This window comes from Sycon ciliatum, chromosome 2 (assembly GCF_964019385.1).
Source record: "Sycon ciliatum chromosome 2, ocSycCili1.1, whole genome shotgun sequence".
In the NCBI taxonomy this organism is placed as follows: domain Eukaryota; kingdom Metazoa; phylum Porifera; class Calcarea; order Leucosolenida; family Sycettidae; genus Sycon; species Sycon ciliatum.
Window position 1 is genome coordinate 21,073,538 of NC_088644.1, and position 15,154 is coordinate 21,088,691.

Sequence of the window (15,154 nt, forward strand, 5' to 3'; positions counted from 1 at the left end):
AGTGAATATGACCACGGGGCACTAAAAGCATGTCGCTATACGCGAATTGTCGTTATTCAGATAGTCGTTATATCCGAAGTTAAATGTATACAGTTAGATGGGACTTTGCTCTGGGCATGGAAATTCGGTCGTTATTCGCGAATTGTCGTTATATCCGCAGTCGTTATTAGCGAAGTTGACTGTAGACCCAAACCGATCATCAGCGTTGATTTTTCACTCGAAATATGTTTGTGGAAGGAAACTGGCATGTTGAAGTTTGCTCTGGGGCCAGAGTCAATCGAACTGAGCCACTCCTTTGTGTTGACCCATTGCCTCCAAGTTGCCCAATTTTTCGCTTCAAAAAAGTTCAAATCAGAGGTGGCTCCAAACCGGACACGTTTTAGAGTGCACGTCAAATTCACTCTGGGTCTGAAATTAGGTAATTGCTATCGCTCCACGACGGCCAGTATAGAGTAACAATAAGCCTTGTGTGTGCTTCCATTAGTTTTGATTGGTATGCGGTGCTTTATTGGCGAGAGGCGAGCCGCTGTTTACCTGCGACAAGAAGTTGATTTTTCGAAAGTCGTAAAACTCAAGTCGCAGTGCGAAGCAACACGTCAAAAACTCACCTGCTTGATATGGCGCTTCTGGTCATCGCAGAGCCATGAAATTTTGGCTCGGAGTATAACACATAGTAGTCTCACTGTGACATATGTTTTCTAATCAAAATACCAAGAGAGAAAGTGAATATTGAGTCCGTTCCGGTTTGCAACCGGTGTCCTATTTGAAACCGTCCCCTCTACAGTACTCAGTAGATCTACTCACACATTCACGACTGTCTGTCATCGCCTAGCGCTAGCCTGTCCTGCACTAAGCCTAAGGCTGCAGCCCTGCGCGCGCTGACATGACAGACTCACTGTGTTGTGTCAGAGTTTGGTTGAAACGAATGTTGCTGTTGTTCGGGACTTCATTTTCCCGGATAGGAGTCTGGATATGATTGCGGCCTCGCTACCCTGTAATGCCTGAATAATAAGTAACTGCTATCGCAATAGGCGCATTGCCTCTTCAATTGGTCCTGATGACGAATATGCGTGTGCTACTAGTCGCCAATCTCTTACCTCTCCTTCTGCTGGTCAGAAGCTGCTGGTCCGATTGCTACATGCACAACCCAAGAGGCAGCAACAACCGCCTCAACGAGCGATCGGCCAACAGGAACAATGCCAACCGGGTCTTTGACTCACAGGTCAGTCAGTCGCCAGTCTGTACTGGTAGAAGTCCGAAATATCCACTGTGACTCGGTTGTGACTATGGTGACTCGACTATTAGCAGCAATGCAAGTGTTTGCCAAGACTGCAAGATCGCTAACTAGTAGTAACTCTGGCTACTGTGTACTGTAGGTTTGTTTTGGTCGGTGCGGCGTGTTCAGGGTGTTACTGCAATCGCTACATGGGCTTATTCCGGTCATGGTGTATTAAAAGTGTTTGCTGAGAGTCTCCAATGACTGAGAAAAACCACCGTTGCAGTGGCCATTTGCTGAGTCTCGCACGCTTACGACCAACCCGCTAAATACTATCGTTACAATCATGATTGTACATAATCATTGGGCGCTTTCGATTACTAGTAGATCTACACGTTTACACAATTCTGGAACTGTTTTTTTAAAATTCTGGAATGACCAGAATGAGCGGATTCCGGCCTTGTAAACGAACGACTGGAATTCACAACGCATTTTATTCATGTCATGTCACAAACAAAATTGATGAATCGTAAAAAGAGATCACGTACACCCTCGCGCGCACGTGGACCCAGCATCGCGCACACGCGGGCCAGGGAGGCTCTTCGCGCGCTTGAGTCATGACCAGACCGGTATCACACCGACTGTGCAATTCTGGCGCCAGAATTAGAGAAATTCCGCCCTCTCTTCAGAATTGACGGATTTGACGGAATTGGATAAAATCAATTCTAACGACGGAATTTGTCACTTTTTGTGTAATCGAACTGTGCATCAACAATAACTAATTCTAAAATTGACCGAAATGCGTGTAATCGAAAGCGCCCATTGAACACTGAACAATATTACATCGCAAGCACAAAAGAGAACGATATTCAGAGCCGACTACATGATGTAGACAGGTTTGCATGAAAGTACGAGCGGAATATCAGTATGTACACTCGGTAGACATACGGCGTAACCAGGGTAACGTCGCATAAAGTTCTCCTCCAGTCCTTTCCTATCACAACTATTATTATGCAATATTGCGTCAAAGCACCCCTTTCCCTCTGGTTTGCTCAGCTTCCAGTTCTGATCGCTCCAACTGGCCCATTAAAAAAATATTGCTATTGGTAAATAAGTTATAATGGTCGGGGTAGAAAAAAAGGTTTACAAGTTAATGTTGAATAAATGTTCAGATATCGACATCGACAGCCGCCGTCAACATGCCCAGGTACCTTAAAAATAAGCACACATCTCAGTGGTACCCGGCACACGTAGTGGTTTGCTGTGAATGCTTCAGCCTGCCAATGCATAGTTGTGCTGTGTCGGTTGTGTCGGTTTTGCCGCTTGTCTTGTGTTGGTCACTGACAGAATAATAATCGCGGTGGCTACAATGTGGGGGACCCAACTGCGGCCAGAAACAACAATGGTGAACCTACTCAGTATAACATGGTAAGCAGTGCATAGCCATACTATACACACTCGGAGGCAGTTGTGCTTGCTCATGACCGTGGCAGTGCTCAATGCACCAAGGTGCAGAGCCTAGTACACACACTTGAGAGGAATCAAAAGCGTTTCTGCTGTAGCTCTGGGTTTCACGGTTTTAACCGATCATCAGACAGTAACCTGACAAGTTGCTGCCTGATGATCGGTTAAAACCGTGAAACTCAGAGTTACAGCAGCCTTGGAACGCTTTTGATTCCTCTCAAGTGTGTGTAGCCATAATTATACATGTACGTATTGAATAATTATGAAACCTGTCTCAGCCCGCCACTCGCAGGACCTCCTAAACTAGAGGGGTCCTATGCACAGGCGGGCCCCTTATCCAGGGTCATACTAGTAGAAGTGAAACCCTTTGGTCCTCCCTCTGAAACGAACACAGCTTGCTATGCTGGACTACGAAAATCGCATGCATGTACATGTCATATGTACAGTGTCGGTCAACTTGCGATTTTGGCTCGTACCCCCTCCCCCCCCCCCCCCCCCCCAAATGAATCCTGTTCGTTTCAGGGACGACAAAAAACTTTTGCGACGACCCCTTATGTTATGGGCGCAAAGTATACAGCTCAGGGTGAGTCGGCGGTTTTTCTTCTGGGAGCTAAGTATAGGGTGCGAGTTGGAGGTTTCGATTGACCTAGGTCATCCCTGTGCCGTGGCTTTGCCAAGGCTCTCAACTGATGCTGTAGTGACGTATCATCTATACAGCCATGCATGATCTTGCACCGGGTATGCCCATGAACCAACACAGTGCCCTGTAGCGAATGTGTGCTTGCGAGTCTCGGCCTGCTTCACAGCACTGTTTCCAATGCCGTAGAGTAGGATTTCCGGGGTTGTAACTGTATTCTCTATCCCTGTTGTTTGCCACTGTCGGATGCAGAAATACTTCCAGAGCGGTACGCTGGGCAGCTCTGAGTTGGAAGTCGAGTGGACAAACCAGCATGGCTGTGGTGGTAACGAGGACAGTGATCCACACAAGCTCAACTGCAACATGGTGCTGCAGTATATGTGTCAGGTAGGTGGGGATCCGTGCATGCCTCTGCTCTGTAATTACTGCACTGCACTGCACTGGAGCAAAGCAGACAGTGCGGTTGGTCAGGCTGTGCAGGTTGGACCATGTTTCAGCCCGGCATTGCCAATGGTATACTTACATGTATGGGCTGCATGTATAGTATTGGCGTTGTGCGACTATTGGCCTTGAGGGGACTCTGTGACGTCGGACAGGATGAGTGACAGACAGAGTGATATGTGCCTGATCATGCTCTTTTCCACTCCATTGCATTGAATGCTTGTTCGCAATCCTGTCGGGCAAAATTGTGAGCACATTTACGATTTTGGAAGATACATTATATTATATCATGCAAAGTTAACCACCATCGCGCCCTATGTATTCTGTGTCCTTCCTATCAAGTGCTAAAGAAAACATTGGGTTGTTTGTGCTTTTTATTTGTGGTGTTATATACACAGTACAGATGCTAACAGTAAGTGATCTCTTCTATCAACTCTTGTCCTGCCATTTGTGTTCAGAATGACCATGGTATCAATTCCACGGGTGACTTTCCTCTTGACTACCTTCGCAATGGAGCGAATACAAACACAAACAATCACAACACACGTGACAGACGCACAACGGATGAGACCTGGCAGCAGATCCTAGCACGTATGACCAATGACGTGCAGCAGAATCGTGCTGTGCACGAGAGCTGGATAGACTATGACAGATGCGTCACACGCGAACGTAATCGTGGTACGTATCATAGGCAGTAGACATGTATCTATGCGAGAGTGGCTGTCTGGCCACACTTGCTTTTACTGTGTTGGACATGGAAATCCGGTCGCATGTCTAGCGGCCCCAGGGCGCTGGCCATGCAGCCGTGGATAAGTGGTACACACATGCATTTATGTGCTGCAGCGTGCTGGTCGCATCGGATCAACATGTGCACTGCATGTACCGTTCTGTACGCGCTGAGGGCGCCGGCCCCGGTCATTCGACTGGATTTCCATGTTTACGACAGTACTATGATGCAATACTAGCAGTGGCAGTAGTCATGCTAGCACCGTGAAGTACCGCCAGAGCGCCCCACCTTGATTTTACAGCCAGGGAAAGGAAAATCGCGTAGCAGAGTGCAACAAAGTTTGTACGGTGTGAGAACCTTAGTGCACTAAGGTCACACTTAGTAGGTTTTTGTGTAGAGCTCGCATCCACTCGAAGGCAAACTGAGTACGGATTGACTGAACAAGGTGTAATAATGTGTACAAGGTTCGTTTCGTACGACCTACAGACAGGAGACCACCTCCACAATACAACCACGAAAGGACGAGATGGTGGTGGGGCGCTCTGGCGGTACTTTACGGTACATGTTGACTAAAGTACAGTTGTGTTTGGTGAAATCTGACCAGTATCCGACCAAGATCCGACCAAGTGCGTAGTTGGCACCCTCAAGTTACACAGCCCTTGACGCCCTCGCTGAAGTGCGAATGCGCCTGGATGTACACATGCACAAATACAGTGATGTAATCAGAACTGGCACAGGACGCCAGTTTTGCATTTCAGGTCGGATTTCACCGAGCGCAACCGAACAGTGTATACGCTTTCTTCTACGGGCAAAATGGTATGTGCTGCTGCAGATGTACGACTCGTACAGTTGCTGTAGATGTGCAGGTGCATGTTCGAACTTTTGGTGTTATTCTACATTTGCAAGGAAAACAGTTTCGTATTCTGGCAAGATACTCACACAACAAACTCTTTCAGAGTGCATGTTGAGTGTTCCCTTGGTGTTACTAATACAACCACATGCAGTCATGCACACATGTATGGTGACTGTACCTGTTCATGACAGGCCTCTTCACGGCCGACCAGAGACTGCGCAACGGTCCCTTCGGCTACAGCTCTGCTATCTACACGCGCCAGAACCCGCAGGGCAATCGCCGTGGTTACGAGTGCCCAGAGGAGCGGGACTACTATCCCTACTGGCATCCAACAGCATGGATTGACATTGCTGTGCTGACCGACAACATCAGCCATTGTGAAACATACTACCGACCGAATAGTCAGAACACTGCGCTCAAGTACCAGTGCTATGAGTTGTACGACCCGACAGCAAGCGGCAGTGATGTTCGTCTGCGGCCCTATGCACGCTGGAATAATGAAGCTGAGTGCACGAGGACGAATGCAACACGCTGGCTGTACAACCGCACCGTCTTGGAAACTCTCACTGCTGCCAACCAGGGTGATTGTGAGACGTTGAACACGGTAGGTACTAGTAGGTACACATTGCCACCGTGCTGCATTGCCTGGGGCTGGGGTGTGTGCAGCCAAGCACACAGTGATGGGGACTGGGATGCACTCTCTGAAAACTACTAACATACTATAGCACTGTATGCACTATGCCGCATTGACCTAAGTAACTGGTGCACACGTGTACATGACATGCCTTAGAATCTGCTGGGTTTCAGCATTGTCGATACTGCTAACACAACAATAGGTGTCTCTAAACACTATTCTTGCAATGGAATAGGAAATTGTTTGCCGTATATAGGCCACGATGAAGTCATGGCTTACTTTACTAAGTTTACACCAGTACTGCTAGACACCAGCCCAGCAGAACTAATCCGGTTCGTCAGGCCATGGCCTCCAGCGTGTGTTTACTACTGAGGCGGTCGTGTGTACGCACCGGAGTATTTACAAAGTATGAAAGGCTATTGTACAACTGGGTCAATTGAAAACTGCCTCCGCCGGCCGGTCCTGAGACCGTTTGATATTGGTTCTAGAAATACCATCGTGGACAACATACAGCAAGTGCAGGCTTATTAGAAACTCATCTCCTTGACTACATGTATGATGCTATTTCAGACTGGCAACGTCTTCTGGGGCAAGGTCTTTGAAGCGGATCCGGATGTGTGCTACGTGGCACCTTCTCCAGTCGAGTGCCGTGCAGCCGACTGGTCACGGGTCAACCATCTTGGCAATGGGCGCGATGGGCAGCCGCTTACGTACAAGTGGACGTTGCCGCACTTTCCGTCCAATAGAGAGAAGCGATGTGTCCTGCGAGTAAGGTATGATGAGTGTATCCTCGAATTTAAACAACACACTCGCTTGATGGGCTGATTGAGTTGGCGGACAGTAGAGCCGATTACACGGGATGTGTGCATGTGTGTGCGTGTGCCAGGTGAAGGAGTAGACACGGTTACACTTTGAATCAACAATTGATCGCTCTTTAGGCCATCATTTTTTATATCTATGTTTCGCGTCAGTTCAACATCCAGAATCATATGTGAGAGGTGGAAAAAAGTTGCAAAAAAAAAAGCTCATCGTGCACTGTATATAGCACATTCGTGCATGGCGTACATTTGAAAGAAAAATCGTACACCGAAGCACAAAATCTGAGTTATCAGCACGAATAAATATTCGCTTTGGACAGAGGAGGCAACCGTTGGTGTCCATGTTTCGCTGGGTTATTGTACTCAGCCTTCAGCAGCGGTGCAAAGAACTCCGGAACGACGCTTCCTCTCAGCTTGAGGCGATCGAGCAGTCTGGTGTAAGCTCACAGAATACTGTTCGCAGTTGCCGAACAAACGATTTACCAACGTTGGCCTCGAGGCCATTTCTGAATCCCATCTTCGCCGTTTGCAACCAGTCCACACGATGACTCGCACAATCGTGCACTCACTGTACATGTTCAATTATTTTTATTTTTTTCAGAAAAAATCAAAACGTATGCGTGCGGATGACGTGAAACATAGATATAAAAAACAATGGCCGTATAGTGTCGCCTTTGATCTTTGCAGGGTGGTGGTGTTCCTACAGATGCTGAAAAGTCAGTGTAACTGAGTCTCAAGTGAACCGTGAACTTTTAAAGTTATATTTGGTTGAGAGGTAATGCTACATTAGGTGGCTACTCATGTACATGAATTCTACAAAGCTATTATCTGTGCATTTTAAAACAGTTATGATGATGGAAATAACCCTATTGGCACACTGTTAGCACACCGTGCATGGCCCAGAGCAGTCTTTGTGCATGGCCCAGAGCAGTCTTTGATGCGTGGTTTCGCTGCATTTGCGACCCGGTGTTCTTGTCTGTAGGTACAACATCAGCACCGATGACTATGACCCATGGAGTACTACTTCCAGACAAAACCAAAATGTGTAAGTCTTTCTACCAGTGTCTGCTAGTGCCCACTCCTCTCAGTCACAGGACATTGGGAGTGTAGGGCTCAAGCGTGTGCAGCTGTCATAAGGACCAGTGCACACGGCGCTAACTCCACCAGATGAATTCACCTGCATCACACCATGTACTCATGAATTCAAACTGGACCTGAATATATCTGCTTACGTTGTGTTTGCGTCGTTCTGATAAAGGTGGGCCCGGTTCGATAGCAGTTCCACAGTGGCTGACTTTGCATGATGTGCGAACTGGTACAGATGATAGGTTGATTTGAGACTCGAGTACATTTGGTATCAAGAGTACACATTGTAAATAGTACTCTACAAGGAACTACTGTAGCGGACATGGAAATCCAGTCGATTGACCGGGGCCGGCGCCCTCAGCGCGTACAGAACGCTGCGTGCAGTGCACAACGTCATCTTGATCCGATCGCGATGCGACCAGAGCGCTGCATGCAGTGCACAACGTCATCTTGATCCGATCGCGATGCGACCAGAGCGCTGCATGCAGTGCACAACGTCATCTTGATCCGATCGCGATGCGACCAGAGCGCTGCATGCGCATCATGTTCCGCTTATCCACGGCTAGGCTGCATGGCCAGCGCCCTGGCCCTGGGGCTGCATGGCCAGCGCCCTGGGGCTGCATGGCCAGCATGGCCCTGGGGCTGCTAGACGTGCGACCGGATTTCCATGTCCACGACAGTAGAATGTGCAGCTTCGGCATGGAGGGTGGTCTCTCGATGAGATCACTGCTGCACTGGCACGTACATAGCAGGTGAGTCTCAGCATAGCAGCATCGACAGATTCGAGGAAATATACAAAGCTGAGAAAGGTACAGGATACAGTGGGTTTCTAATGCTTCGATTCCTTCAGAGAGGCTTCATGGCTTGGCAACTGGCTACAATTGATGCGCCTGGACTGTTTCTGTGCTTCGTTACAGCGCGCTTGGTCGCCGATCACCAGTGGAGCAGAATCCTAACGTAAACATTGGCAGCAGGGCGAATCAAGCCCTCCGCCTGGCCATCAACACTGCTCAGTTTGGACGCACCTTCCAAGATCGTTCACACGTCATCCGTCTGCTGCCCAGAACTCAGCTTGGTCAGCCAGACAGTGACGCCGTCTCCATCAAGAACTTGAATGTGCGCGGCAAGCGGGGTAACATTGTACAAACGTATCCGTCAGTGGAGTATGACTTTGTCCCTACGGCCTTGGTCATCGATCCCACCGACTATGTACACATACAATGGACAGGTGAGGCAATAAAAAATTATTAAAGGGGAAGTATTCCCTAAAATCAAATTTTCACCAGTTGTAGTCTTCAGGGTGCTGAGTCGAACAGTCTTGGTCCGAGGAAGCTGAGATGCTCTCTTCCTCCTTTATTCCCAATCGAACTCGCCACTTCCACCGAAACTGGGTGACTGCGACTCAGCACCCCGAAGACTACAACTGGTGAAAATTTGATTTTAGGGTATACTTCCCCTTTAGCAATATCATTGTCATCAACTTGTCTTATGGCAACACTGGCCAACACTTGGATGCACTGCTATTTCACACACACACAGTCGGATGGTTCTTTCTCAACATTTCGGTCACTCTGACCATCGTTCCGAATTGTTAATGTCGTTCCGAATTTATAATAGAGAGGTTCCGCATAACGTAATTACGTTAGTAAAAAAACGTAGTCGATCTACGAAAAGTCTTACGTAAACTGCATGCGCATCTGTGTTCCGCCATACGGCGTTTTCAAATCACGTAGCTGCCCTTGGCAACTCCGAACGCGGCAGTGTACGACCAGATCGACCTGGGGAGAGAGTCATAAATTTGTACCCCAATCCACTTACGGACCAGCTACGATATCAGAGCCCTATCTACGTACTCTACGTAGACAACTTTCCGTAAGTGGAGTGCAAACTCGCGAATTCACGGGTTTTCCCCGCCCACTAACGTAAAGTTGCTCAACTTTACGTAGTGTGGAACCTCTCTAATGTCATTGTCTTTTGAAGTAAATAGCTAATAGCTAGTGGCGTTACAGGAGGACATCAGAGGCCCGAACAGTGCTGGAAGTGTACACCTTGTCGTGCGAATACCCTTCAAAACAAAAGGAATAGAATACGGAGCTTGGGTTGGCTGTGACTCCGAGTTTGAATACGGAGCTTGGGTTGGCTGTGACTCCGAGTTTGAATACGGAGCTTGGGTTGGCTGTGACTCCGAGTTTGATTCCTTTTGTATGAAGCTCTGCACCCCGGTGCATTGAGCACTCTTTCGAGGACCACACCCAACTTTCCGTGTGTACCCTTCAAAACAAGTGATCAGCTGATTCAACCTGCTCTGTTTTAGGTTCCAACACACACAACAACGGTAACCCTGCTGGTGATGGGCAGGCTGGTGATGCTGGAGAGGGGACCAAAGGTAAGTAAACCGCCTGTCTGACCCAGCCGAGCAGAATCAACATAACGGTGTGCATGTTGTGTTACAACCAGTAGTCCACCAGTACCGGAAAGTATCGCGAGAGCACCCCACCATCTCGTTCTTTCGTGGTCATATTGTGGAGGCGGTGTCCTGTCTGAAGATTATAAGATACGAACATTGTATGCACATAGTGCAGTCAATCCCTACTCATATTTACCTTGGAGCTGACACGAGCTCCACACAAAATCACAAAATCCTGCTAAGCATGACCTTAGTACATTGTGATTCTCACACCGTACAAACTTAGTTGCACTCTGCCATACGGTTTTCCTTTCCCTGGCTGCAAAATCAAGGCGGGGCGCTCTCGCGGTACGTCTTTACGGTATGCATTTGTAGTAGGTGTGCTTGTGGTATACCGGCCTAGTCGTACATCACCACTGTACATACACTGCCACTGTACACTGCCACTGTACATACACTGCCACTGTACATACACTGCCACTGTACATACACTGTCACTGTACATACACTGCCACTGTACATACACTGCCACTGTACATACACTGCCACTGTACATACACTGCCACTGTACATACACTGTCACTGTACATACACTGTCACTGTACATACACTGCCACTGTACATACACTGTCACTGTACATACACTGCCACTGTACATACACTGCCACTGTACATACACTGCCACTGTACATACACTGCCACTGTACATACACTGCCACTGTACATACACTGTCACTGTACACACACTGTCACTGTACATACACTGTCACTGTACATACACTGCCACTGTACATACACTGCCACTGTACATACACTGTCACTGTACATACACTGCCACTGTACATACACTGCCACTGTACATACACTGCCACTGTACATACACTGTCACTGTACATACACTGTCACTGTACATACACTGTCACTGTACATACACTGCCACTGTACATACACTGCCACTGTACATACACTGCCACTGTACATACACTGTCACTGTACATACACTGCCACTGTACATACACTGTCACTGTACATACACTGCCACTGTACATGCACTGCCACTGTACATACACTGCCACTGTACATACACTGCCACTGTACATACACTGCCACTGTACATACACTGTCACTGTACATACACTGCCACTGTACATACACTGCCACTGTACATACACTGCCACTGTACATACACTGCCACTGTACATACACTGCCACTGTACATACACTGTCACTGTACATACACTGTCACTGTACATACACTGCCACTGTACATACACTGCCACTGTACATACACTGTCACTGTACATACACTGCCACTGTACATACACTGTCACTGTACATACACTGCCACTGTACATACACTGCCACTGTACATACACTGCCACTGTACATACACTGTCACTGTACATACACTGTCACTGTACATACACTGTCACTGTACATACACTGCCACTGTACATACACTGTCACTGTACATACACTGCCACTGTACATACACTGTCACTGTACATACACTGTCACTGTACATACACTGCCACTGTACATACACTGCCACTGTACATACACTGTCACTGTACATACACTGTCACTGTACATACACTGTCACTGTACATACACTGCCACTGTTACAGTGTACATGGTAATACATACTATGATACTACATACACAATCACTGTACTCAGTCTCCGGTCAGCTAGCTGTTTCTATCTTGTTAGATCTCTCAGCGGAGTTCAGTATACATACGAGTACACTATCACTGTACATAGTGACGGTCTGTGATAGTATCACTGTACATAAGCCGTCACTGTACAGCATCACTATATAATTATATCATTGATTCATTGTAGACACCACTCTAGCACATTATGGCATACACCCTGGCCCATGACCTTGATGACATACACTGGAGTCTCCACTCGCATGGGTAGTGTGTGTGTGTGTGGTGGTGGTGTGTGGGGGATCACTGCAGCTCTGCAATGAGTCCTCAGCACGGATCATTACAGTAGGGCCGGTAGAACGGCGTACCTGTGAGCAGATGCAGGATGTAAACTTCACTTTTAGCAGACATTGTGTGCATGTAAGCGTGTGTGCATGTGAGCGTGTGTGCATGTAAGCGTGTGTGTGTGTGAGCGTGTGTGCGTGTGTGCATGTAAGCGTGTGTGCATGTAAGCGTGTGTGCATGTAAGCGTGTGTGCATGTAAGCGTGTGTGCGTGCACAAGATGATAGGCAAGGCTCTCAAGTCTTGGTCGACATGGTTTTAGTAACTTGCTGCGTGTTACTCTGTATACTCCCTGTAGGAACCGATCGTCACAACATGGTCGAGATTAGCTCTGCTGCCGTCAACTACCCTCTGCCCATGGAATCATACGGCATGTTCAAGAACGCCACGATCTACTGGAGGAGCTTTGGCACAGACAAGGCAGCATTCACGAACCAAGACCTGGCGGTTGCTATGGCCTCGGCTGGCTTCTTCCACTGCTTCGACGGCTGCAGCAGGAACGCCAAAAGTGCCGCTGATCCTCTCAACAACTTGCTGAACAACGCACCTGCATCCTTCACTGGTGCTCTGCTGTCATTCCAAGGCAGCAGCGAACGTGACACGATCTACCACTACATCTGCTCACGAAACAACAACTTTACCAACCGCAGTCAGAAAGGCAAGATCATAGTCAAGCAGCAGCAGCAATCCTGAAGCTAGAACACAACGCAACATCTGCAATCCTGAAGCTAGAACACAATACAACATCTGTTTACCTATTCATGCGCATATGTCTCTTCTCCGGGCCCTCCGCTTGCTGTCATTGATGATCGGCATGCACTCTTGACGACGTGGGTGCTGCTCTACAGCATCAAAAGCCCTTGCCACGTGATGGCGGCCATACTCTGCAGCATACAACCAGCACCAATATCAGTACATGGCTTCTTGTTGTACATGTATTATTCGCCTACTAGCACCGGCAGTTCTGTTTCCTAGACTGTTCCACTCTTTTCGCACGGGCAGCAGAGGTATTTAGAGAATTGCTGCTCGCTCTCTCTTTCTTTCCCTATACCTTTCTCCCTATCCTTTGTCGGTATGCTCATTCTCTTGTAACTGCTGGACAGACAACCAGAAAAAGGGCTAATAGGCTTTGAGTTCCCCATGATTATTAGTGTTATCTGCACTTTTCCGTTTCCTTTCCTTTGCCTCTGGCTTTTTTTGGTTGCTTTATGAGCTTTGCAGGCAGTTGCTTTGAAGGCAAGATATGGCTGGACCAACTTGTCAAGAGTCCACTCAGAGTGTGCCCAACTCAGCAAAGTAACCTTACAAATATATCGAGTTCTTCCTGTAGGTGGTGGTGGCTTGAAGGTGGAGGTTACCACTGACAACAGTTTGTTGTGGTTGTGTAATTTAGGACTAGCATAGGGGCATGCATGAGAGTACATGAAAGCCAGAATGTGCAGCTTGGGACCTTTTCTACTATGGGTGTCTGTCACGGCGGAATTCCGTGATTACATCATATTATTTTGGCGCAGATCTGAGGCGGGAAATGGTGTAGTGCGTACAACTGAGCTGCAGTTGTGCAGAAAGAGACCTGCTTGAATCCTGCTTGTACGCACTACATCACTAAAATGATGTAATCACGGAATTCCGCCGTGACAGCAACCCATCCGAGCTGCACACTCTGGTTTTCATGTACTCTTGATCAGAGACAAGCAATGCTGGTTCACTAGTTTAAAAAAGGTAGCATGTGTACTGGGGAGTAGTAAAGTTGATGGTGTACTGGAAGTGCATCGTGTTGTAGTACAGTCGTCCCTCTCTAATCCGGCACTTGTTTATCCGGAACCCTTGCCAACCGGCGCACTTTCTGACGAAACCGATTTTTTTCGTTCAATTTCTACATCTTAATCCGGCACTTGAATTCCGCCTCCGGCAGTGACCTTTTGAAACGAATCGCTCAAACTGCACGTAGTTTGATTTCATAATCCGGCAGTCGTAAATCGCGTACCATACAGGTGCACTCCTTGCCAGGCCAGGCTAGGCCAGTCTGGTCAGTGCCGCGCGCGCGCGGGGCCACTTCGGCTGAGAGTTCAGTTCAGTTGACACTGTACTCGACCTCGCGCGGGAGAGTTCAGTTCGGTTGGGTGTTAGGACTTTTCCGAACCCTAACTCAATTTATACAAAGAGAAAGACCAAGGAACTACAAGTTACGCTATACTGTCCACTAACACCACCAGTTACTAAACAATCAGCTCATGCGATAACATTGCACGACACTGACCGACGGTACTGACGATCTACAACTAACTACAACGTTCGACCTGCATGATGTCGACTGCTTGCGTGGCCTTCTCAAGAGGGTCAATGTTGTCCAGGAGACAACGGCTAAGCAGTCAACCATACTTTCTTATTTTAGCAAGGAGTAGTGTCCTGCCAATTTCCAGGTGTGTGTGTGTGTGTGTGTGTGTGTGTGTGTGTGTGTGTGTGTGTGTGTGTGTGTGTGTGTGTGTGTGTGTGTGCAAGAGTACATGTGAACATGTTCTCTGTTTTACTTTATCACGTTATCACTGTGTATATTCCTGGAGAACAGTTGAGAATATAAAGCCGTGCACCAAATACTTGGGTCGACACGGAAAAACCCTGCGCTTTGACATAATGATACATGCATGCAATTGGGTAGGGCCGGGTCAGAGGGCAGGATTTCTTAATCCAGCACCCTCGTTAATCCAGCAGAAAACGCCGTAGCAAAAGGTGCCGGATTAAAGAGGGACGACTGTATAAGCAACCGGAGATAATCCACATGTAAGCCATCAACTGTTACAGCATCGATGCTGTTACATGTACAAGTACTTGAAGAGCATTACGCCCTGACCTATGATTCTAGGCTATGGATAA

General features: G+C 47.8%; 1 protein-coding gene across 1 annotated transcript; it reads left to right on the forward strand.

The window, feature by feature from the left end:
• Window positions 1–879: 879 nt before the first annotated feature.
• Window positions 880–13,609, forward strand: LOC135809156 (protein DD3-3-like). Its single transcript, XM_065322442.1, has 10 exons — window positions 880–1,222; window positions 2,564–2,644; window positions 3,570–3,704; window positions 4,217–4,436; window positions 5,530–5,942; window positions 6,543–6,745; window positions 7,773–7,835; window positions 8,794–9,104; window positions 10,191–10,262; window positions 12,579–13,609. The coding sequence occupies exons 1-10, from the start codon at window positions 1,058–1,060 to the stop codon at window positions 12,971–12,973; spliced, it is 2,058 nt and encodes a 685-aa protein (XP_065178514.1). The 5' UTR covers window positions 880–1,057; the 3' UTR covers window positions 12,974–13,609.
• The last annotated feature ends 1,545 nt before the right edge of the window (window positions 13,610–15,154 follow it).

Coding starts and splice junctions, on each gene's coding strand:
- LOC135809156 (XM_065322442.1), top strand. CDS start 1,058: ATGACGAATATGCGTGTGCTACTAGTCGCCAATCTCTTACCTCTCCTT. Junction 5,943..6,542: donor ATTGTGAGACGTTGAACACG/GTAGGTACTAGT, acceptor ATGCTATTTCAG/ACTGGCAACGTCTTCTGGGG. Junction 10,263..12,578: donor TGCTGGAGAGGGGACCAAAG/GTAAGTAAACCG, acceptor TACTCCCTGTAG/GAACCGATCGTCACAACATG.